General features: G+C 36.6%; 1 protein-coding gene across 5 annotated transcripts in view; it reads right to left on the bottom strand.

Annotated features, from left to right (window-relative positions):
• LOC135210925 (protogenin B-like) overlaps positions 1-25973 on the bottom strand; it is a 677376-nt gene that overhangs the window by 62526 nt on the left and 588877 nt on the right. For all 5 annotated transcript variants that reach the window (XM_064243892.1, XM_064243894.1, XM_064243893.1 and 2 more), the window contains one exon: positions 7681-7868. In XM_064243892.1, coding sequence (XP_064099962.1) covers positions 7681-7868 — 188 coding nt within the window. The remainder of the gene's footprint in view (positions 1-7680; positions 7869-25973) is intronic.

Genomic DNA, 25973 nt, shown 5'->3' with positions numbered 1-25973 from the left:
TTCAACCTTCGGTCAACTTTGACTCTACCAAAATGGTCGAAAACGCAATTGTAAGCTAAAACTCTTATATTCTAGTATTATTCAATCATTTAACTTCATTATGCAACAAATTGAAGTCTCTTAGCACAATATTTCAAATTATGGCAAATTTATGAAAAAACTTTTTCCTTACGTCTACACGGTAACTTCCGAAAAAATCATAAATTTTTTTGTTCGATTGTCGTAATGTTTGCACCATTTTAAATTAGCCGTTACATAAAGTTTTATATATGGAAATATGCGCAATTTCATGTAGAATACAACTAAAAACAACCCATGGTTGTAGCTTTTATCAGTTTTGAAATATTTTCATATACAGTGGTCCCCCCCGTATTCGCGGGGGATGTGTACCAGACCCCCCCCGCGAATAGTTAGAATCTGCAAATGTTTGGAACCCCCCTCTAAAAATGCTCATAAACTCCTATCCTGAACATGCAAACACCAAAGTATCCCTAAAAAGACCATCCTTCATCAAATATACATAAAATATCCTATTATGGTTCATATTAATCTTTGAAATATTATTAATACTGTTTTAAAGTAAATCTTACATTTTATGGTTATACATAAATACATACTATGTACGTACTGCATGACTTAGTTACGTATGTGAAAATAATTCAGTCCCCCCATAAGTATTCAGTCATGCACGTTTTCTTTCATACTGTTACTATTTGAGACATCCATTTTCTTTTTACAAAGGAAGCAATTGTATGTGAAATCACAAATACCAAATGTCTACTTAAAGTATTATCCTACATCAAATATACCATTGAATTGGTATTATTAATATCATTTTAAAGTCATCTTAAACATTTTACCATTAGAAATATATAAACAGCCAATAGCACAGAGAGAGAGAGAGAGAGGAGAGAGAGAGAGAGAGAGAGAGAGAGAGAGAGAGATAGAAGAGGGATAACTCCTTACGGTTACAATAGATTGAAATGAACGTCTGTAGGCAACTTTTTTCCCCTTCCATAAATACATATATTTCTCCAGAGAAGAGAGAAAGAGAGGACTGTGTAATTATGTTTGTCTATCAATTCTTTTGCTGAGAGTGAGAGAGATAAAAGGAAGAAATAGAAACACCAAATGTATGACAAGTATCTTGTGGAGAGAGAGAGAGAGAGAGAGAGAGAGAGAGAGAGAGAGAGAGGAGAGAGAGAGAGTAGAGAGAGAGAGAGAGTTGTCCTTACAGTATTTAAAAGAGAGAAATGGAATTATTATTGTATTTAAAATACTCAGTTATGAATTTTGTACTTACAGTTATAGTATTATTGGAAAATATTAATGATAAACTTATTACATACATGTCCATGAAAATGATCTCATCTCAGTAAGAGAGAGAGAGAGAGAGAGAGAGAGAGAGAGAGAGAGAGAGAGAGAGAGAGAGAGAGAGAGAGAGAGAGCCACTAAATTTGTTGACCATTGTACGGCATTGTTACTTTCCCAGCTCCGAGCGTCACTGGAGTTATGAGGTAGGGAAATTGATACAGAAAAAGACAAAGGGAAGAATTTTCATTTGAAATTAGTTATCATATTATTACTACTTCTATTATTATTATTATTATTTGAAAATAAAATAAACACGTGCATTTACCATAAAAATTCTCTCATCTCAGTAAGAAAGAGGAGTTATCCTTACAAGTGAAATGGAAAGGTAATTTTCATCTCTTTAAAATACTACCATTATGAATTTTGTAATTACAGTTTTATTATTATTATTATATTATTATTATTATTATTATTATTAATTATTATTATTATTATTATTATTATTATTATTATTATTATTAAATAACGAAATTATCAATAAACATTTTACATACTAGTTCTCTCAAAAAATACTTATAACACTTCCAGCGAAAGAGAGGGAGGGAGTTACCACTATGACACATTATTATTTTGTGTGGCAATAGAGAGAGAGAGAGAGGAGAGAGAGAGATGGCGAGAGAGAGAGAGACAGAGAGAGACGAGAGAGGAGTTCGAGAAAGGAGAGAAAGGCGAGGAGAGAGAGAAAGAGAGGATTTTAGCCTTAATTAAAAGTGACATGGATAGATTAGTATTGTATTTCTTTAAAATACTATCACATAATATGAATTTTGTAATTACAGTTATCATTATTATTATTATTATTATTATTATTATTATTATTATTATTATTATTATTATTATTATTATTATTATTTGAAAGTATTAAAAAACATATATCAAGTACAAGTATATAAAAAAATCTCAAGTCTCAGTAAATGAGAGAGAGAGAGAGAGAGAGAGAGAGAGAGAGAGAGAGAGAGAGAGAGAGAGAGAGAGAGGGGGGGGGGGGAATTTCATGAGCACTTGATGGCAACAGCACAACAGCTCCTTCCCCCTCCTATCACTTAACTTGATATGTATGACAGTTTTAGTACCTGGAGTTAGAGAAAGAAGACTGGGATTTCCTTCATTCTTCCATAATTTTTTTAATTTATAAGCTAAAATCTTACTAATTCACTATGGTATTTTCTTTAATGAATTGATATTATTGCTGTATAAATTAATATTAATATTTGAAAATAGTAAATCATTTATTTATCATACAAAAAAACATACATCTTTGTAGTAGAGAGAGAGAGAGAGAGAATTATTATTTTTATTATGTGATATCATTTAAACTTATTAAACTTACTAATACAGTATTAATCAAAATTAATATTTGAAAATTAGTAAATCATTTTTGTATCATAAAAATGTATTTAGTCATGAAAATAAACATCAAAATACACTAATTAGTGATTATTTTCGTTGGAAAATTCCACGAATGGGCGAGTCCGTCCGTTAATAATTTAGATAGGTTCCAAAGAAAAATCCGCGAATGTGTGAGTCCGCGAATCCGGAGAACGCGAATAAGGGGGGACCACTGTAAATAACAATGTGCCAAAATTTCAACCTTCAGTCAACTTTGACTCGACCGAAATGGTAAAAAAAACGCAATTATAAGCTAAAACTCTTACATTCTAGTAATATTCAATCATTTACCTTTATTTTGCAACAAATTGGAAGTCTCTAGCACAATATTTCGATTTATGGTGAATTTATGAAAAAATAAACCATTTTCCTTACGTCTGCAAAGTAACTCTTCCGGAAAAAATCAATATTTTTTCGTCCAATTGTTGTAATGTTTGCACCATTTTAAATTAGCCGTTACATACAGTTTTATATATGAAAATGTGTGCAATTTCATGTAGAATACAACAATAAACAGCCCATGGTTGTAGCTTTTATCAATTTTGAAATATTTGCATATAAATAACGATAAGTGCCACAATTTCAACCTTCGGGTAACTTTGACTCGACCAAAATGGTAAAAAAACGCAATTGTAAGCTAAAACTATTACATTCTAGTAATATTCAATCATTTAACTTTATATTGCAACAAATTGGAAGTCTCTAACACAATATTTCAATTTTTGGTGAATTTATGAAATAAACTTTTTCCTTACGTCCGTGCAGTAACTCTTCCGAAAAAAAATAAGAAATTTTTTCGTCCGATTGTCGTAATGTTTGCACCATTTTAAATTAGTCGTTACATAAAGTTCTATATATGAAAATGTGTGCAATTTCATGTACAATACAACAAAAAACAACCCATGGTTGTATCTTTTATCAGTTTTGAAATATTTTCATATAAATAACGATAAATAGAAAAAATTTGTCCTTCGGTCAACTTTAACTCGACCGAAATGGTCGAAAACTGCAATTGTAAGCTACAACACTTACAGTCTAGTAATATTCAATCAATTACCTTCATTTTGCAACAAACAGGAAGTCTCTAGCACAATATTTCGATTTATGGTGAATTTTTGAAAGCATCTTTTTTTATGTCCGCGCGTTTCGAATTCATGCATCATTTTGTGATAATATTTTCTCTGTGTTGCTTTGATCGTTTTACAATGTGTTAGTATATACCAAAATGATCGCAATTTAGTGTACAATACAGCAACAAAAATTAACTCGTTAGCTTTAACCGTTTTGCTCACAGCACAATTTGTATACAATTATATATGAATTTTTTTTTTTGCGCTGTCATATATTCCAATATTTATATATGATAATGATATTTTTTTCATTTCTGATAGTTGCATACTAAACTTCAGACAATGATAAAAAATGGAGCCAAAAATGAACTCTTAATCTTGAAAACTAAGCATGCTGTGATTTTTTGAAAAAAAAAACATTTTTTCTGCTTCGGCGCTCGCTCGCAAACTCCGCCGGCATACAGGAGAAACTTTCTAAAATATCGGCTCAGTGTTTAAGGGTTAAAATCTTTCGCAAACTAGGCCTATAACTATTTTTCCGAGAATATTTTAAAAACTTTTCGTAGTCGACATACCGTACGTCCACTTGGCACCCGACAGACAATTTTAGTCGACGTACAATACGTCCAGTTGGCGTTTAAGGGTCAATAAAAAATACTGCCCACGAAAGAAAACATTTTATTGTGTTTTTGTCCCAATAAATGATAAACACAAAAATCTCGAATTATTATGAAATAGGATGAAAATAGCAGATGGAATCAGTTAATTTTTTACACAAAAATCATGCTCCCAACACCATCAACAAAAAATATAACTTGACCCTCTTACGCCAAAGGGGTATAATAAAAATCGTCTCCCTTATGCCGAGACGGTCTCAGAGTGAGTGCTGAAGCGGAAAAAATTTTTTTTTCAAAAAATCACAGCGCGCTTAGTTTTCAAGATTAAGAGTTAATTTTTTGCTCCTTTTTTTGGCATTGCCTGAAGTTTAGTATGCAACCATCAGAAATGAAAAAAAATATTATCATATATAAATAATGCGATATATGATAGCGCGAAAACAAAATTTCATATATAATTGTATTCAAATAGCGCTGAGAGCAAAACGGTTAAAGCTAACGAGTTAATTTTTTTTCGTTGTATTGTACACTAAATTGCAATCATTTTGGTATACAACTCATTGTAAAACGATCAAAGCAACACACACAAAATATTATCACAAGATGATGTATGAATTCGTAACGGGAGGACGTAAAAAAATGTTTTTTTTTTAAATTCACCATAAATCTACATATTGTTCTAGAGACTTTCAATTTGTTTCAAAATGAAGATAAATGACTGAATATTACTATACTGTAAGAGTTTTAGCTTACAATTGCAGTTTTCGACCATTTCGGATGAGTTAAAGTTGACTGAATGTCAAATTTTTTTTAATATTTTTTTTATATGCAAATATTTCGAAAATGAGAAAAGCTACAACCTTCAATTATTTATTGTTGTATTCTACATGAAACTTCGCACATTTTCATATATAAAACTCTATGAAAGCCTAATATGAAACGGAGCAAATATAACGATAATGCGACGTACACATTTCGGAGATTTGCGGCAGAGAATCCTCGCGAGGAAGGAAGGAAAGTTTTATTTAAAAATTCACCATAATTCTAAATATTCTGCTAGAGACTTCAAATTTGTTTCAAAATGAAGATAAATCACTGAATATTACTAGACTGTAAGAGTTTTAGCTTACAATTGCGTTTTCGACTATTTCGGTAGAGTCAAAGTTGACCGAATGTGGTTTTTTTTTCTATTTATTGTGATTTATATGCAAATATATCAAAAATGAGGAAAGCTACAACCTTCAATAATTTTTGTGTTGTATTCTACATGAAACTGCGCACATTTTTAAATATAAAACTTTATGTAACGGCTAATTTAAAATGGTGTAAACATTACGACAATTGCACAAAAAAATTTCTGATTTTTTTCGGACGAGTTACCACAAGGACGTAAGGAAAATGTTTTTTTTTTTTTTTTTTTTCCATAAATCCACCATAAATCGAAATATTGTGCTTGAGACTTCCAATTTGTTGCAAAATGAAGGTAAATGATTGAATATTACTAGAATATAAGAGTTTTAGCTTACAATTGCGTTTTTCAACCATTTCGGTAGAATCAAAGTTGACCAAAGGTTGAAATCTTGGCACTTATCATTATTCATAAGAAAATATTTCAAAACTGATAAAAGCTACAACCATGGGTTGTTTTTAGTTGTACTATTGTGCATGAAATTGCGCACATTTCCATGTATAAAACTTTATGTAACGGCAAATTTAAAATGGTGCAAACATTACGACAATCGCACGAAAAAATTTATCGGAAGCTTGTGAGCCTGCGTAACGATTGTAAACAAAATTACGCCTTGATCCGTGAGCTCCCAGCATCTCCCAAGGCGCGTGATTCAAAAGTTTTCGGCTAGTAGGCCTATAAGTATTTTTCTGAGAATTTTTAAAAAAGCTTTTTTATGTCGACTTTTAATACGTCCAATCGGCACCCGAGAGACAATTTATCTCAATGTTTAATACGTCCAATCGGCGTAAGAAGGTTAATCTACTTCACAATAAGATGTATTTAAGTCATACTTCAACATAAAAACACTTCATATAACATAAAATAACCTTGTCCCAGATAAATAGAGTTTCTAGAGACTAATTTACGCTAAACGGAAGCAAGAAAATCACTCTGAATTGAGTTAAATATGGCAAAATAATCTTACTGAGAGCTCTCAGCAGATTTTTCCAAACCAAAATATGATCGTTTTGCTTGTATTTTATAATACAATAGTAATATAGGACCACATACAGTATTATTGGATACAGCAAAGGATAATTTTTTAAAGGAGCCAAGGAAAAGATACATTCATTATGTTTGTATTTTATGAGGCGGTCTCGGCACTTGGCCTAAGCCACCAATAACCAGACAATGGTGCTATAAACACTACAGAGGGTAAAACCCCGTTAGGAATGTATTGAACGAGCACCGTAAAACCAAAATGCCAGTAACTGATACCAACGGTAACTGGGCGCTTCCTGTATTATTAAAAATGTTGCTAGATCAACAAAACTCAAGCCATTTCAGTGCATCTCCTTCCAATAACAATAACCTTCAAAAGATATTGTAGAAATTTTGTATTCCACTTTTCGCAACACTCAAAACACTGCATATACAAAAGTTAGTATGGAAGTAGCCAACCCTACAGCATTAACATACATACTAACCTAATATTGATACAAAAGGAACACCTAAGGTTATAACCCTGATCAAAATTGAAGAGTGAATGCTCATAAAGGAAAGATACTACTATTTTGACAGCTGCTTATCAACAAGCAAACCCATCATGGTTATTTTCATAGTTTTAATGGAGAAAACACAAAAACCCATCAACACAGAAAATTAAAGCTTTTGTACATGTACCATTGCCCTCATACTTTGGGCCTCCTCTTAAGTACAGTTTTACCCACATTCTGACAGCAGAGTAACATGAACCTCGATTTGGAATTTCATATTTATACCTTACTGAGAGTCAGAGATTTAAAGCAATAATAGATTAGTATCTAAGAAATAAAAAATTTTTCTTAAAAGCATTATGAATCTTTTGATCATTACTCAACAATTCAAGAGTTATTTGTTACTAACATATCTGGAAAACAATCACCACTAAATCCCCCTCTACACAATTAAGTACTTTCTTAAACCTATCATAAAATTGGGCTAAAAACTTACTTGTAGTTAATTATAAACTATAAATACTGTATTTACTGCATGCAAAACAAAAACCTTGAGAACTTACCGTGTCACTCAGTAATTCACCATCTACCTCTTGAACATCCCACTGAGATAATGGTTTATTTTTATCCAATGTAAAGAGAATCTCATAATTTGTAAGTGAATTTTTTACATTTGGTGGTAAATCCCAAAGCAGACGAATTGTTGAGGTATCAGTAGGTTCATATTTAAACACCTTTGGAGCCGGTGGAACTAGAAAACATTAAATTATAAATTAAAAACAAACTTTATATTACAATTATGTGAATTCTACACAAAACTATAGTAAATATCAAACTACCAAATCTAAAGGAAATCAATGTAGCATAAATACAGTACACTTACTCAACTTATTCTTACATACTTGAAAGGTATGATCAACACAGGCTAGTATTAAACAATAAGCATTTCTGGATTAAATTAATTTTAGATCTTCCCATCTTTGTGGGTTTCTACACATTTATACATGGCCTCATTCATGGTCCTCCAAGTCCAAGAGAGAATCAAGCTCAGGGATACAGATAATCATGGTCTTGTTGGTTACAAGTAGTCAATAAGCAGCTCTGTAGTTTGTACAAAACCTATGTGGTTAAAAAATTACACACTTTTTTCTTAATTGTAAGTATTCTTATACCATACAATGGCTCTCCTAGCTACATCAACCCAATAAACCATGACAGACAAAGACACACTGCACATGACCACACTACTCTCAGTCATCTCTCAAGTTGTCACTCCCCTACCCCACTCCATGCCATCCTAGGCCATGAAGAGTATGAGGAAGGGAGGCAGGCACTTTATTTGTTATGTTTTAAAGAGTTTGTAGTATGAGGAAAGGAGGAGGTACTAGTTATGTTTAAAGGGTTTGTAAAACAATACATTTTACTTGAAATAAATATTTGTTCACTACAAGCCCATTAATCATAAATAGCCTGAATAACAACTTAGGTGGGAAGACAAAAATAAGCAGCATGAGTGCTAAGAGATTGTATGTGTAGAAGTCTATCCTCTCTTTAGAAGGTCTTAGTGAGTAATGCAGAGCATAAGTTGTATGAATTGTCTTAAGGAAGCAGATATAGAACTGGACAACACAATTTATTAGACCTGCCAGGATTTGTCCGTGGGCTACAGAGCGAAAACTCTCAAATGGAACCTTGGAGACAATGATTTCTGTCCATCAAGAGAAAGAACAGCTAAAAAAACCATCAATCCTCATTATGAGACACATTTCTCACATGGAAGGAACAGGCTGAAAGGCTCTACTATGGACCAACATAACCCTCTTATGCCGAAGCGGTAAAAAAAAAATTGTCTCCCGTGTGCCGGAGGTGTTTCAGGGTGAGCGCGGAAGCGGAAAATTTTTTTTTTTTTTTTTTTTTTTTTTTTAAATCACAGCGCGCTTAGTTTTCAAGATTAAGAGTTTTCATTTTTGGCTCCTTTTTTTGTCACTGGCTGAAGTTTAGTATGCAACCATCAGAAATGAAAAAAATTATCATTATCATATATAAATAATGCGATATATGATAGCGCAAAAACGAAATTTCATATATAATTGTATTCAAATCGCGCTGTGCGCAAAATGGTTAAAGATAACAAGTTACTTTTTTTCCATTATAATGTACACTAAATGGCAATCATTTTGGTATATAACACATTGTAAAATGATAAAAGCAACACAGAGAAAATATTATCACAAAATAATGCATGAATTCGTAACGCGCGGACGTAAACAAATATTTTTTTCAAAAATTCACCATATATCTAAATATTGTCCTAGAGACTTCCAATGTCTTTCAAAATGAAGACAAATGATTGAATATTACTATACTGTAAGAGTATTAGCTTACAATTGCAGTTTTTGACCATATCTGACGAGTTAAAGTTGACCGAATGTCAAATTTTTTTATATATTTTTTTTATATGCAATTATTTCGGAAATAAGAAAAGCTACAACCTTCAAATATTTTTCGTTTTATTCTACATGAAATTGTGCACATTTTCATATATAAAACTCTATGAAATGCCTAATATGAAATGGAGCAAATATTCCGAGAATGGTACGTACGCATTTCGGAGATTTGTGGCGGAGAATGCACGCGTGGAGGGAAGGAAAGATTTTTTTTAAAATTCACCATAAATCTAAATATTTTGCTAGAGACTTCGAATTTGTTTCAAGATGAAGATAAATGACGGAATATTACTAGACTTTAAGAGTTTTAGCTTACAATTGCGTTTTTCGACCATTTCGGTAGAGTCAAATTTGACCGAACGTGGTTTTTTTCTATTTATCGTGATTTATATGCAAATATTTCAAAAATGAGAAAAGCTACAACCTTCAATTATTTTTTGTTGTATTCTACATGAAATTGCGCACATTTTCATGTATAAAACTTTATGTAACGGCTAATTTAAAATGGTGCAAACATTACCACAATCGCACGTATGATTTTTTTGGAAGATTTACCGCGCAGACGTAAAGAAAATGTTATTTTTTTCATAAATTCACCATAAATCGAAATATTGTGCTAGAGACTTCCAATTTGTTGCAAAATTAAGGTAAATGCTTCAATATTACTAGAATATAAGCGTTTTAGCTTGCAATTGCGTTTTTCAACCTTTTCGGTAGAGCTAAAGTTGACCGAAGGTTGAAATTTTGGCAATTATCGTTATTTATATGAAAATATCTCAAAACTGATAAAAGCTACAACCATGGGTTGTTTTTAGTTGTATTGTGCATGAAATTGCGCACATTTCCATATATAAAACTTTATATAACGGCTAATTTTAAAATGGTGCAAACATTACGACAATCGCATGTATGATTTTTTTCGGAAGAGTTACCGCGCGGACGTAAGGAAAAAGTTTTTTCATAAATTCACCATAAATGGAAATATTGTGCTAGAGACTTCCAATTAGTTGCAAAATTAAGGTAAATGATTGAATATTACTAAAATATAAGAGTTCTAGCTTACAATTGCGTTTTTCGACCATTTCGGTAGAGTCAAAGTTGACCGAAGGTTGAAATTTTGGCAATTATCGTTATTTATATGAAAATATCTCAAAACTGATAAAAGCTACAATTATGAGTATTTTATTTTTGTATTCTACATAAAAATGCACACATTTTCATATATAATACTTCATGTAACGGCTAATTTACAATGGTACAAAAATTATGTCAAAGTTACGAAATAATTTCCGAGATGTGTCACAGATACTTTTTAGTGCGGCAAGAAAGAAATTCGCGCTTGCGCAACGATTGTAAACAAAACAACACCTTGATCCGTGAACTCCCAGCATCCCCCAAGGCGCGTGATTCAAAAGTTTTAGGCTGGTAGGCCTATAAGTATTTTTCCGCGAATTTTAAAAAAAACTTTTGTAAGTCGACGTAAAATAAGTCCAGTCGGCACACGGGAGACAAAAAATGTAGACGTAAAATACGTCCAGTCAGCGTAAGAGGGATAATGGCCAGAACAAGCCCAAATTACTCTACAATTCCATGTTAGAGAATGCCAAGACTAGCAATAATCTAAATAGTGCTAGGAGATGAATTACCCAGATGTAAACCCTTGTAGCTAGATATGCTCTAGTCCTAGGGAAGAACGGAAAGGATCTACATAGATCACAGCAAAGGCCATAAAAGTGAATTGGAATGTAGTAAAATGTATCTTGAATCTAAAAAATGTGAGAAAGCCTCCTCTGTGCAGTGATTTTATGATGGACCCACAGTCTCCTTCCAAAAGGATGTCAAAGAACAAAATTTCTATGATAGCAGAGTTCGATAATCAGTCTTGAACCTCCCACTGGCTTCGGGATGTGGCAGAGATGACTGCAGGACCCCTACTTCAATGGCAGTTTTGATGGCTCTTCACTTCAAAACTTAAGCCACCTCCTTGTCTAGGATGCAAATACTCATACTGAGCTTAAATACTATTATAATAACTCGGAAGGGTACTGGAACTGCTGGTATACAGTGCAGTAATTTAAAATCTAATTTTCAACAATATCTACATTTGAAATGTAGTCTTTGCATGGCACAGGTTTTTAAGGTGGAATCTTGGGTAAGGGATGAGAAGAAATCTTTTAACAGGAGGTACCAAAGGTGCTTTCATACCTTTAATGCGGGCTCTACCTATGCAATAACCACTTGCATCCAAACATACAATAACTTTTTAGAAAGATAAACATTTTTAATGCTACCACCTAAATCCAGTACTTTGGTGAGGATTTGGAGAGTGATTTAATGGCAGATGTTGAGGTGGATTTTTTCATACCATAGCCAAACAGGTTTCTTTTAGGGAAACAAAATCCTAATCTGTGAGTGTGGAGTTAGGAATGCAGACAAAATCTCCTAGAGTAGATTCAGTTGATGAACTTCACTCTACCATAAAATATAAGAAGTTTTCTTCAGGTAGTATTTAGTTATTGGCAGCAAAGGCAGTCGATCCTAGCAAGCGTACACCAGGGAGGAGCTTAGGAGCAAGTTTTGCGAAAGAAAATGCTACTTAACAAATTTTCTTCCCTTCAGATGCATGATTAAGAAAATCTTATAGGTGAGCCAGCTTCTCATCGTACACTCAAAAACCTCCAGGAATTAAAGCTTTATTTAATATCATCACTTTCTCATGATCTTAAATGGAAAAATAAAGTCTGCAATAGTATGTACAGGCAGTCTGCGGCTTACAATGTTCCGAGTTTGCAATGCCTTTCAATTATATTCATCAGAAATTATTTCCAGCCTTACAACACGTTCTAGGGTTATGACGCCGATCCGGCGGAAGCAGTCTTTAATTAATTTGATATTTTATATTTAATTAACATACTTTTTTTTCATCAAATGTATTGCATGACTAAGTTTTTCAATTTATAGCATCCTTTTACCAATAGAATAATAAAATACACAATTCTTTGTGAATCGTGGATGAAGAAGTTATCAGCTAATGTAATACAAATGGCGGCGGCCAGTGGATACTTTTGTTATAGCATAGAACAGCCGTAAATTAAAAACAACATAACAATGATAATAGATTCTCATAAGTAAAACATTTAGGGTAAAACACCACGGCAGGCCAACCCTCATCACGGTGGACGGGTCTTATTCACTCGATATTTAATTGGTGAAACAAGAATACAATTGCAACTCTAAGCATACCATTTAAAAGACTGAAGTTTTGTCAACATAATGTGATATATGAAAGCCCCATACGAACTAAAATAAGCATGTGAGCTCTTCGTAAAATATGTTTTCAAGGCAGTTTTGAAATCCAATATGGCGGCTACGTTTTGCATGGAAGGTTCTGATCAGTGACGGCCACCATCTTTCCCCAGCCTTCCCAGCACTCATTTGAACAATGTTAGCGTATATATGTAACGTTTATTGATCTTACTCAAGATTGCAGTTGTAATCAGCACAATAAAACAACATTTTGTTGCCTATATTATTGAAAGTATGAAACTTGTTATTTCCGGGGTTATGGTTTTAACTGAATTCATTCTTACCTAGTAATCGGTGGTTTTTATCCTTACTGCCATCACAACTGAAACTCCACAGTGCTTATTTGATTGTTATTATACACATTTTGGTCTCAGTTCACTCCACATTGCACTTTAAACCCGTTGCTGTTCCTGGTTTCTAAGCGCGCGCGCCACAAACACAGTTATGAACAGCAGACGACGACAGACGAAGAAACTGCAAAGTTTTATTCCCTAAATTGTTTACTTTACTCGTTATTTAGTTTAAATTTACTTTGTTATTTAAAAATTTTGATTTAATTCATGTATATTATCCCTTTTTTGCAACCAAATTACCCCGAAAAATTAACAGATATTTCTAAAGTAGATACAATCAAATGTTTCTAACGTTTTCGTACATCTGGCTGCGGAAAATCATAGAGGAACGACTACGGAAAAGCGCATAGAGGAACGACTACGGAAAAGTGAATTATATACGCTTTTTTTTTTTTTTTGCTTTTTTGTTTTTGCTAGCACTTTTCATTGATTTCAGTCTATATTAGTATTTTGAATTTCTTTAATAATCGTATGCCAGAAATAAATGTAACCTTTAATGTTTGCATGCTAAGAATGGCAAAATCATCGTTTCCACATTAGTGGAGGCTTCACACATACGCCGTTCCATTAATATAAACTGTTTCCATGAATTCTAGTTGTCATAGTAATGCAATAATGATAAAATTGCTTTAATATTTATGTATATATACTTCCAATACATAGCCTAATTTCACCAATTTCAACGTTTTGTGTGTAGTCTTATACCCAGTTTGGAGGGTCAACACATACCGAATGGCAACAGAGAGAGAGAGAGAGAGAGAGAGAGAGAGAGGAGAGAGAGAGAGAGAGAGAGAGAGAGAGAAAGGAAGGCGGAGGAACGAAGAAGAAAAGGGGTGGCGGTGGAGGGGGGGGGGGGGGGAGGGTAGGTGAAGCTTTATACGCGTGTTCGTATCCATTTCGGCATAATGGAGTTTTTGTCTCTTGGTACAAGGACAAGTGTCGTTATTCTTTACGATTAGTGATTCACGATACCCTTATAAATTACGGCACTGGGTGTAATGCACTATAGCAAAATCTCGTTCTGTTACGAGTGTTCGTTACAGAAATAGGTATTGCCCAAAAACGTGCTTGCACTGTCTCTGAAACCCATAGTAGACATGCTGCTTAGTTGTCAATCAAGTTTTTATAACCAAGTATTTTTTACAAGCTAGCTATTGAATAAATTTGTATTTTTCTCAGTCAAAACATATGCCCCTCAATGCTAACTTTCCTCTTTTAACGACTTTCTGGTCATTGTAAATTCGGCCCCATAATTTCTTATGGTGCGAAAACAGACAGAGGCCCAGGGACCGAAAACGATTGCGTCACACTACGGCGGTAATCCAGCAGTAAAACATCTTCATATATCCAAAAAGTAAATAATAAAGATATATATGCGCATTACGATTATAACAATTACATGAATAGCTGATAACAATCTGCATGAATAACTGGTAAACTGTTCTGCAAAACAGTTGAGTATAGCAATTATTTACAATGGGTACGAAAGTCAAGATGTCGTGACGTCATAATACAAACTTAAAAGAACATTCTAATTCAGAAAAATAATTACTTAAATTTGAGTCAGAGTCGAGTTACTTTTTCAATAACGAATATTTTCAAATTAATCATCATAAATATGTAAAATATTGATGTTTTACTATTTATTTAAAAATTAGCTAAGAGCACGCTTCTCGTCATCTTCTACCAAAACAGCTGTTTACTCCTAACTTGTTTGTTGGTGAGAAATCGTGTTTCGATTGTTGTGATGAAAAGTGCCCCAGCGTCTGTGGGTACAAGTGGTGTGCAGATTTATCACAGGAAATGGAAAGTTTGTTGACACAAGCAACTCCGTAAACATCGAGATAGCGTCAATCTTCGAAACATTTTTAGTTGTAAGTAAAAATTTCTAAAGCGTTTTGGTGAGATTTCCACTGCCGTGGACGCCATTTTCAGTACCCTCTGTTTAAATCTTAAAATTTGGCCTTAATTTCTAACTTTGGAGAAAATACTTACTTTGAAAGGAGAGTAGAGGTCTTTAGCTCCGTTTCTCACCAACAACAAGTCGCGACTGATGCCCATCTCCGGTGTCAGGACGCATTATAATGTACTTTTTCGGAGGGTGGCAAGCGTTGATTGTAGGTGGCCTGTTTGGCCTGCCGTGGTGTTTTACCCTATACATATTTATAGTCGTGGTTATTATTATAAAAATAAACGTTTGTCGACTACTGTGAAAACAAACACTGCTTTGTTGACTTCGTTGTCAGGAAATCCAAAGAATGTGGTAGGCTTAGCCTAGTCCCTAAAGTTTGCACTTTTTCAATATAGAAACAACATAACAATAATAAAAGCTTCTCAAATAAGTAAAACAACATTTGTATTGTCTGTTGTGGGAAATCCAAAGCTTAGGCTTAGCCTAGTGCCAAACTCTTGCACATTCCTAAAACTAGCCTATACCATATGTGATGTTCAGTCCTAAAATTTTAGGCCATAAAAATGACTTTTTTTATGATAAAATAAAAATAAGATTTTATGTATACTTACCGAGTAGTTACATAGCTATAGTTTCTAAAACCGTCGGCAGCTAGAATTTTTGAAATTCGTGAAAGCGCTAGTTTGTTTTGGTCAGGTGATACCCCCCACCCACTATCAGGGGAGTGAGGAAGTGACACCGTCCAAAAATCAGTTGTTTATGCCCTATTATCCATGTGAGGGGAGGAGGGCAGGCTTTAATCATGTAACTACATGGTAAGTATACATAAAATCTTATTTTATCATAAAAAAGTCATTTTTATGTATGCAACTTACCAAGTAGTTACATAGCTGAATTCCACATTGTAGGAGGTGGGATCCATGGATATGCTCATAACTTTTTAAATTTTAATAATACAAAATATATATTTAGGGCTAGCGGTATAGCCATGGCTCATCCTCTAAACAGTGGGACCCATGCAGCTGAGGAATGTCCGTGGCTAGCATGGTCAACCAAATCATGCCCCTGCCCAGGGCGCAGTACCAAATAACCAAATGTTACCAGAGTAAAAAGCATATCACCTCAACCATAACCATAAAATTCATACCGAACTCTACACTTGACTCAAGGGTACTCCTAGTACATCCATAGTACCTCCAGGCTCCCGTAAAAAACTCAACAACCTCGTTCAAGGCGAAGAGATAGGCTAGGAAGGTATAACTTCCTACACACCCTTACCCAATGCTGTGCCCGCCGCTAAATACGGACCTAGGGTACTGCAATTTTCATATACTGTTTCAATATCACGCAAGTAATGCGAGGCGAACACTAATTTACAATTCCAATACTTTGCTTGAATAATCGAGTCCAAAGAGAGATTGTGTTTAAACGAGAGAGAGGTTGCCACTGCTCTTACCTCGTGAGCTTTCACTTTAAGTTTATTAATGTTGGTTTCTTTCACTTGTGAATGAGCATCTACAATCACGCTATGTAAGAAGAACGCCAGGGTGTTTTTAGACATCGGGCGCGCCATATTCCTTACCGAACACCATAAACGATCAGACGGGCCCCGAACCTTCTCTGTCCTTTGTAAATAACATTTCAGAGCTCTGACCGGGCAGAGCAACCTCTCCTCTTCTTCCTGTCCTACCAAGTCCGTGAGGTTTTTGATACTGAACGAAAGAGGCCATGGTTAGGACGGGATCTCGTTTTTTGCCAAAAACCCCAAGGTTAATGCGCAAACCGCATTACCCTATGCAAAGCCTATTCTCTTGTCCATGGCATTTATTTCACTCATTCTTTTAGCTGTACACAGAGCTACTAGGAATAAGGTCTTTCTCGTCAAATCTCTTAATGATGCTCTTTGCAACGGCTCACATGGAGTTTCCGACAACCACTTAAGTACTACATCTAGGTTCCAAGATAATATCATCGAACTTTTGGGTTTTTCTATATTGAAGGACTTAATGAGATCTGCAAGATCTCTATTCGACGACACTTCCAATCCTCTGTGCTTGAAAACAGATCCCAACATCGCCTTATAGCCTTTGATAGTCGCAGTAGACAGATTTCTATCTGTTCTCAAATATAAAAGAAAATCTGCTATTTCTGTTATAGTTGTTTTAGAAGATGAAACATCCAGCTCTTTACACCAGGCTCTAAACACAGCCCACTTTGCCTGATAGACTTTACTTGAAGATTCCCTTCTGCACTGTGCAATAGCTCTCGCCGCTTGTCTTGAAAACCCCTTCGCTCGTAAGAGTTGTCAGACAGTCTGTAAGTGGTTAGTGACAGAGTGGATAGTCCTTGATGGAACCTCCTGAAGTGGGGTTGTCTGAGTAGATCTGTTCTCTGAGGAAATAACCTTGGCCAATCCACTAGAAGATCTAAAAGATCTGGAAACCATTCCTGAGCTGGCCAGAATGGAGCAATGAGGAGTCATCGAAACGTTGTGATGCATTCCGAATTTGTTGATGACTTCTCTCACCATCTTGAATGGAGGAAAAGCATACAAGTCTTTGTTCGACCAGTCCAAAAGCATCACATCTGTCCACCATGCTTTCGGATCCAGGGCTGGTGAACAGTAAAGGGGGGAGACGATAGTTTCTTGCTGTGGCAAACAGATCCATCAAGGGTTTCCCCCAGAGTTTCCACAATTCGAGGCATAGCACTGGATTCATCATCCATTCCATGTGAAGCACTTGCCTCCTGTGGCTCAGTTCGTCCGCGAGAACATTGAGTTTCCCCTGAACGAACCTTGGAATTAATGTGGTGTGATTCCAATTCACCCATATCAGCAGGCTGCTTACCATCTCGCAAAGAGAAAACGAGTGAGTCCCTCCTTGTTTCTTTATGTAGGAGAGCGCTGTCGTGCTGTCCGGAGTGTATCGGCACTACTTTGTTGCGAACTTCAGCAATCCCCAGTGGATGGCGGTCAGTTCCTTTCGATTTATATGCCACTGTTTTTGTTCTGCATTCCAGGGACAACGGGAACGAGCAGTACTCCCCCCCCCTAGAGGGGGGAGGAAGCGTGGGGAACAGACGCAGGGTGGCTCATGGCGATCGCCCGGACGTGGTGTGAGCCATGCGGTAAGACAGACCAGGCGGTCTGAGGTGGCCTAGGCTACCTCTAACCGTCTCAAAAGGCATGAATACAAAAACATCCTAACAGAACACGGGGGGGAGAAGAAAAATAAATAGGACAAGAGAAAGCGTAGTCCTGGAGAAGCTAAACCGAGCCAACCAAGAAGGGAGGACGACTAGCGACTCAAGGAGCTGGCCTATGCTGATACGTAGGAACGTAGGGCGGTGGCCAGGGTGGTCAGGACTAAAAGGAAGGACGTACGTCCTAAGGGAGCCTATCACAGACCTAAAAACAAAGGAACATGCATGCATGAACACTGAGCTAAGGAGCGATGTAGGCTACGCGCTCATGAGAGCTCAAGGAACCCCCGTGTAAAGCTAAGCTTAACATTAACACGTCAAAGCTGCAAAATCACAGTGGAAAGTATGTACGTACTGCTAAAATATTCGAGCGCCATCGGTATAGGTAACCGAAGAAGCACGAAATAACGAAACACGTGGAGCGAGCCGCGCAAGGTGACTTGGCAACAAAGCCGTCAGGGACGCCGTCTTATTATAACCTAAATAAAATTGGTTAAACGGGCCCTTGACTGGCTAAAAACAGGTGAAACACTTCTAGCAGTACTTAACTTAGATGCAGCGATGGCTTGGCATTCCATGATGAAATAAATCCAGAAGGAAAGCACAAAAACACAGATCGAAGAAATACACATGCGAACTGGATAGTGCTAACGAAAAGGATGACCGGTAGAGGCACTGGTGGTGGCGTCGAGGGCGCTAGTAGTAGTCGTAGCTGGGAGCAGGCCTTGCATCGGCCCTCTCTAGTAGAGGGATTTCGAAGAGGGATGAATCTAAATGGTAAGAGACCCGTGGTAGTGGTTTCACTCGCCCCAGAAACCATACAGACACCTTTTTTATAAGGTGAGCGAGTCAGAATGTTCTGACATTTCCATTTTAGCTTTTTTCTCTGGTATGTTAGCAATAATTTACCTTAGAAATGTGTGCTAAAGGGACATTTCACTGGGCGACACGGGCCCTTGCCCAGAAATAGATTTTTCCTTCCTCAAAATCCCTTTTTTCCCCCAGAATCGCTCCCCAACCTTGATCTGATGCGTCTGAAAAGAACACTAGGTTGGGGCTTTGCGGGAGGAGGGGTCTCCCTTCTGCAAGTCTGTCTCTTAACTTCCCCATTGCAGGTCCTCTTATTTCCTGTGTGATAGGGAACACAAAAGAGTCCGGAAACTTCTTTCTGTTCCAATTCGCTCTGAGGAAGAACTGTAGGTTCCTCATATGCAGTCTCCCTAGTGTCACGAACTGTTCTATTAAGGATATAGTACCCAAAAGACTCATCCATTCCTTTGCAGAGCATTCCTGGAGAACTAAAAAATTCACTACCTTCTGCAGGCACGACTCAATTCTTTGTAGGGATGGAAAAGCCCCAAATAGACAAATTCCTGACTGGGGAGTAATTGAGACTTTCGTCTGTTTATTAACAGTCCTAGATCCTGAGCTAAAGTCAAGGTTTTCTGAAGGTCCTCTGTGCACCTCTCCTTTGTTTGTGACCGGAGAAGCCAATCATCCAAGTAAAGGGATATCCTTATCCCGACTAGATGTAACCATTTCGCAATGGGAGTTAGCACTCGGGTGAACACTTGTGGTGCGGTCGAAAGCCCAAAACACAGCGCTCTGAACTGGTATATTTTGTCCCTGAAGACAAAACGCAGAAACCTCTTTGAGTTTTGGTGTATTGGGATGTGAAAATATGCGTCCTCCATATCGATGGAGATCATCCAATCCCCTTGATGGATTGATGAAAGGACAGACTGATTCGTCTCCATCTTGAACTTTGTCTTTTCCACATAAAGGTTCAGAGTGCTTACGTCCAATACAGGTCTCCATGCCCCCAATGACTTGGGAACAACGAACAGATGATTGTAAAACCTGGTGTTAGTGGCTCCTCTACTAACTCTATTGCTTTCTTTTGCAAGAGAGACGAAACCTCTTCCGAAAGGGCGATGAACTTCTTTGAATTTTCTGAGTAGGCTGTCAAAGCTATCGGATAGCCTGATAACGGTGGCTCTCTCTTGAACGGAATATCGTAACCTTCTCTTAAAACCTTTACAATCCAAGGTTCCGCCCCTCTTGCATCCCATTCTTCTCAAAACTGATGGAGCCTCGCTCCTACTGGCGCACGAAGGACTGATACACTACTTCTTGGTCGAGGGGTTGGTTGAGGATTTTTTAATAGATTTAAGGGCGAAACGTGCTCTGCCCCTTGATCTTGGGAAATATCTACCGAATCCCCTGCCCCGAAAGGGTTGTCCTCGGCTGGCTGGCGAGGGGCGTACACTAGGGATATTTTCTCTAGTCCGTTTAGTGGAATGCAAGAGAAGATCCTGTGTTGCTTTCTTCTGCAATTCAGAGGCAACTAGCACTACTGTCTCTTCTGGAAACAGGTGCTTCTTATCCAAGGGCGAATATAACAAGGCAGACTTTTGGGTACGAGAAACTCCTTCGGATGTAAAAGAACACCATAGCTCTCTCTCCTTTAGGATACCTAACATGAAGAGAGAGGCTAGTTCCGCAGAACCGTCTCTAATCCCCTTATCTAAACAGATCACTCCCGAAATGTCTGTAAAAGCTTCCTCACTCAACATTGAACAGCTCTTCAGTTTACGTCCCAAGGCCCCTACTGTCGAGTCCAGGAAGCTAAAAACTTTGAATACCTTAAAGATATTCTTAATGAGGTGGTCTAATTCTGACGCCGTAAACATTATCTTGGCCGAGTTGAAAGTCGATCTTCTCGCAGAGTCAATAAGCGCGGAGAAGTCTCCCTGGGCGGAGGCAGACACACCCAAAGAGAGAACTTCTCCGGTTTCGTAACACAAGTGTCTCCTAGTTAAAAGATGAGAAGGAGGGAAGTAGAAGTTGACCTTGCCTTGATCCCTCTTATCCTCAAGCCAAAGGTTAATTTCCTTTAATGCTTTTTGAGCGGAAAAAGGCAGTACTAGTTTCGGTAATTTCCTGGAGTCTTCCTGGTTGTCCCTCATGTAAGAAGACACTGGCAACGTGGGGGTTACTGGCGAGAATGAATCTGAAAAATTGTCTACAAAGTAAAAAAGCAAGGCTTTGTAGGCAGTGAGGGAAGACTCTTTATCCTCTTCTCCTTTCTCTTCTTCTTCGGCTGAAGAAATAGGTGAAAAAGTCTCTACAGGTTGGATAGGGGGCGCCGCAGATTGAATAAAGCCCAAAATGCTGTCTAACTTATTCTGGATGGCTGACAGAAAATGATCGGAGGCAGCCATCACCTGAAGTCCTGTCAGTAGGCCCGAAGCTGAAATTGATGACATAGGCTGTCCGAGCGCTTCAGACTGGTCCCTCTGTGCACTTGGTTGCATATATACCTGTGGATGCTCTGGCGCTAGCGGACACTTGGGTGCTCATGGATTCCTGGGCGCCAATGGACGCTCGGGAGCCAAAGGTTGGTCTAGCATCGCTGCAGAAGTTTCAGGCGCAAAAGGCTGCTCTGGCGAGCGGGCAAACTGGCGCCGATGGGCGCTCAGGAGTCGGCGTGTTCTCATGCTCCGAACGCTGAAGATGTCTCCCAGGAGTCTTGGGGATTACCAGAGGGACTGGTGGCAGTCTTACCTGTCCTTCAGTATTACATGTGCGGACCGGTGCTGAAGACATCTCCAAGAGTCTACTCTTCCCCGTACTCTTCACCTCTGAACGTCTGCTAGAGGAAGACTTTCTCGACGACAACTTCGACTTAGAGGATGTAATCCTCTCACTACGACGTCCCTCTCCTGCCGTATCCTGAGAGAATCTTTCTGGAGAGTCCCAAAAACTACACAAAGGCTGTTCCTTCCGTAAAGGGCTAGCCGTTTTACAGGTGACTGGAGAAGGAGACAACTTACGAGCCCTCCTTTTCAATGGACGCGACTCGTCATGAAATCGCCACTGGCGCCTGGGAGAGGACTCCCCGGAGCTGGAAGCACTAGACGACAGCGGTACTCCTTTGGAGACACCTTTCCAATGGCGCTCTGTTGCGACCTGGGATTTGTCAACAGAATCGCCTGAGGGGGCGACTACTCGTGGGCAGACCCCACTAACCTCCCTTGGGCTACCAGTATGCCTCCTCCCAGGTTCTGGGGAGTTTGATGGGGACTTTTGCCTAAGAGAACAGCCACCTCCTCTACAACACTTACACTTGCACTCACTTCACCACTTACCTTGTCCATTAGAGTTTTTACGGACGCTCCTAATTTCTCCATTGCTTGGAGCATGATCGAAAATTTCTGATCGACTCTTGCCTCTAAATTGGTCACAGCATTGGGTACGGATGTGAGAGAGCCAAGAATAGGACTGGGAATGACATGTGGAGGGGAAGGTTCAGAAAGAGACAAATTATCATTAGACAATTCCTGACTAATTAAGTTTTTTGCTTTAGCTCAGAAGCCACTTTTCTCTTTTTATCTCCAACTTGTTCGTGTAACTAGTCAAGATCTTCCAATTTCTTTGATCCCAATTAACCCTTTAACGCCGATTAGATGTATTTAACGTCGATATAAATTGTCTGTTGGGTGCCGATTGGACGTATAGTACGTCGATATAAAAGTTTTTTTTTAAATTCGCGGAAAAATAGTTATAGGCCTACTAGGCAAATACTTTTGAATCACACGCCTTGGGGAATGCTGGGAGTTCACGGATCAAGGCATTGTTTTGTTTACAATCGTTACCCAGGCGTGCCAGCGCAAATTTCTTTCTTCTTGCACTAAAAAGTATCAGTGACACTTTGACATAATTTTTGTACCATTTTATATTAGCCGTTACATGGAGTATTATATATGAAAATGTGTGCAATTTCATGTAGAATACAACAAAAAACAACCCATGGTTGTAGCTTTTATCAGTATTGAAATATTTTCATATAAATAACAATAAGTGCCAAACTTTCAATCTTTGGTCAACTTTGACTAAATCGAAATGGTCAAAAAAAGCAATTGTAAGCTAGAACTCTTATATTCTAGTAATATTCAATCATTTACCTTCATTTTAAAACAAATTGGAAATCTCTAGCACAATATTTTGATTTATGGTGAATTTATGAAAAAAAACTTTTTCCTTACGTCCGCACGGTAACTCTTCCGAAAAAATCAGAAATTTTTTCGTCCGATTGTCGTAATGTTTGCACCATTTTAAATTAGCCATTACATAAAGTTATATATATGGAAATGTGCACAATTTCATGTAGAATACAACAAAAAACAACCCATGGTTGTAGCTTTTATCAGTTTTGAAATATTTTCATATAAATAACAATAAGTGCCACAATATCAACCTTCGGTTAAATTTGACTTGACTGAAATGGTAAAAAAACGCAATTGTAAGCTAAAACTCTTACATTCTAGTAATATTCAATCATTTACCTTTATTTTGCAACAAATTCGAAGTCTCTAGCACAATATTTTGATTTATGGTGAATTTATGAAATAAACTTTTTCCTTACGACCGCGCAGTAACTCTTCCGAAAAAATCAGAAATTTTTTCCCAGATGAACTAGTGTCTGACATTATGTAGACCAATTCAAAACTAGTGAATTTCAGTGCAAAACTATTATCAATTCCTAAACAGCTATCACCGAAAACAAAACTTCCAATATTCAGAGTACTTCACCAAACATTTCCAACAAAGAGCGACGGCAAAGAATTTCAAAAATTCCGCTGCTACTGAAACTGTGTTGACAGTACCGGCCAGCAAAAACAACTGATTTTTGGACGGTGTTGGTTCCTCACTCCCCCGATAATGGGCGGGGGGGGGTATCACCTGACCAAAACAAACTAGCGCTTCCGCGAATTTCAAAAATTGTAGCTGCCGATGGTTTTAGAAACTATAGCTATGTAACTACTTGGTAAGTTGCATGCATAAAATTGGTCTTTAAATTTCAAACTTTACATAAGTATATCTATTAACCATCTTACGCCGATTGGACGTATTAAACATCGAGATAAATTGTCTCCTGGGTGCCAATTGGACGTATTAAACGTCGACATAGAAGTTTTTTTTTAAATTTGCAGAAAAATACTTATAGGCCTACCAGCCGAAAACTTTAAATCTCGTGCCTTGGGGGATGCTGGGAGCTCACGGATCAAGGCGTTGTTTTGTTTACAATCGTTACGCAGGCACGCTTGCGCGAATTTCTTTCTTATCGCACTAAAAAGTATCAGTGACACATCTCAGAAATTATTTCATCACTTTGACATAGTTTTTGCACCATTTTAAATTAGCCGTTACATGGAGTATTATATATGAAAATATGCGCAATTTTATGTAGAATACAACAATAAAATACTCATGATTGTAGCTTTAATCAGTTTTGAAATATTTTCATATAAATAACGATAAGTGCCAAAATTTCAACCTTAGGTCAACTTTGACTCTACCGAAATGGTCGAAAAAAGCAATTGTAAGCTAAAACTCTTATATTCTAGTAATATTCAATCATTTACCTTCATTTTTCAACAAATTAGACATCTCTAGCACAATATTTCGATTTATGTGAATTTATGAAAAAAACTTTTTCTTTACGTCCGCGCGGTAACTCTTCCGATAAATTTTTTCGTGCGATTGTCGTAATGTTTGCACCATTTTAAATTTGCCATTACATAAAGTTTTATATATGGAAATGTGCGCAATTTCATGCACAATACAACTAAAAACAACCCATGGTTGTATCTTTTATCAGTTTTGAAATATTTTCATATAAATAACAATAAGTGCCAAATTTTAACCTTCGGTCAACTTTGGCTCTACTGAAATGGTCGAAAAACGCAATTGTAAGCTAAAACTCTTATATTCTAGTAATATTCAATCATTTACCTTCATTTTGCAACAAAATGGAAGTCTCTAGCACAATATTTCGATTTATGGTGAATTTATGAAAAAAAAAACACATTTTCCTTACGTCTGCACGGTAACTCTTCCAAAACAAAATCAAAATTTTTTTGTGCGATTGTCGTAATCTTTACACCATTTTAAATTAGCCATTACATAAAGTTTCATATATGAAAATGTGTGCAATTTCATGTAGAATACAACAAAAAATGATTGAAGGTTGTAGCTTTTCTCATTTTTGAAATATTTGCATATAAATCATGATAAATAGAAAAAAAAACCACGTTCAGTCAACTTTGACTCTACTGAAATAGTCGAAAAACGCAATTGTAAGCTAAAACTCTTACAGTATAGTAATATTCACTCATTTATCTTCATTTGGAAACAAATTTGAAGTCTCTAGCAGAATATTTAGATTTATGGTGAATTTTACAAAAAAGCTTTCCTTCCCTCCGCGCGCGGATTCTCTGCCGCAAATCTCTGAAATGCGTACGCTGCAATATCGTTATATTTGCTCCATTTCATATTAGGCGTTTCATAGAGTTTTATATATGAAAATGTGTGCAATTTCATGTAAAATACAACAAAAAAATAATTGAAGGTTGTAGCTTTTCTCATTTTCGAAATATTTGCATATAAAAAAATATAAAAAAAATTTGACATTCTGTCAACTTTAACTCGTCCAAAATGGTAAAAAACTGCAATTGTAAGCTAAAACTTTTACAATAGAGTAATATCCAATCATTTATCTTCATTTTGAAACAAATTGGAAGTCTCTAGAATAATATTTAGATTTATGGTGAATTTTTGAAAAAACATTT

Source organism: Macrobrachium nipponense, chromosome 4, assembly GCF_015104395.2.
Source record: "Macrobrachium nipponense isolate FS-2020 chromosome 4, ASM1510439v2, whole genome shotgun sequence".
Lineage (NCBI taxonomy): Eukaryota > Metazoa > Arthropoda > Malacostraca > Decapoda > Palaemonidae > Macrobrachium > Macrobrachium nipponense.
This window is presented reverse-complemented; position numbering and strand designations above follow the sequence as displayed.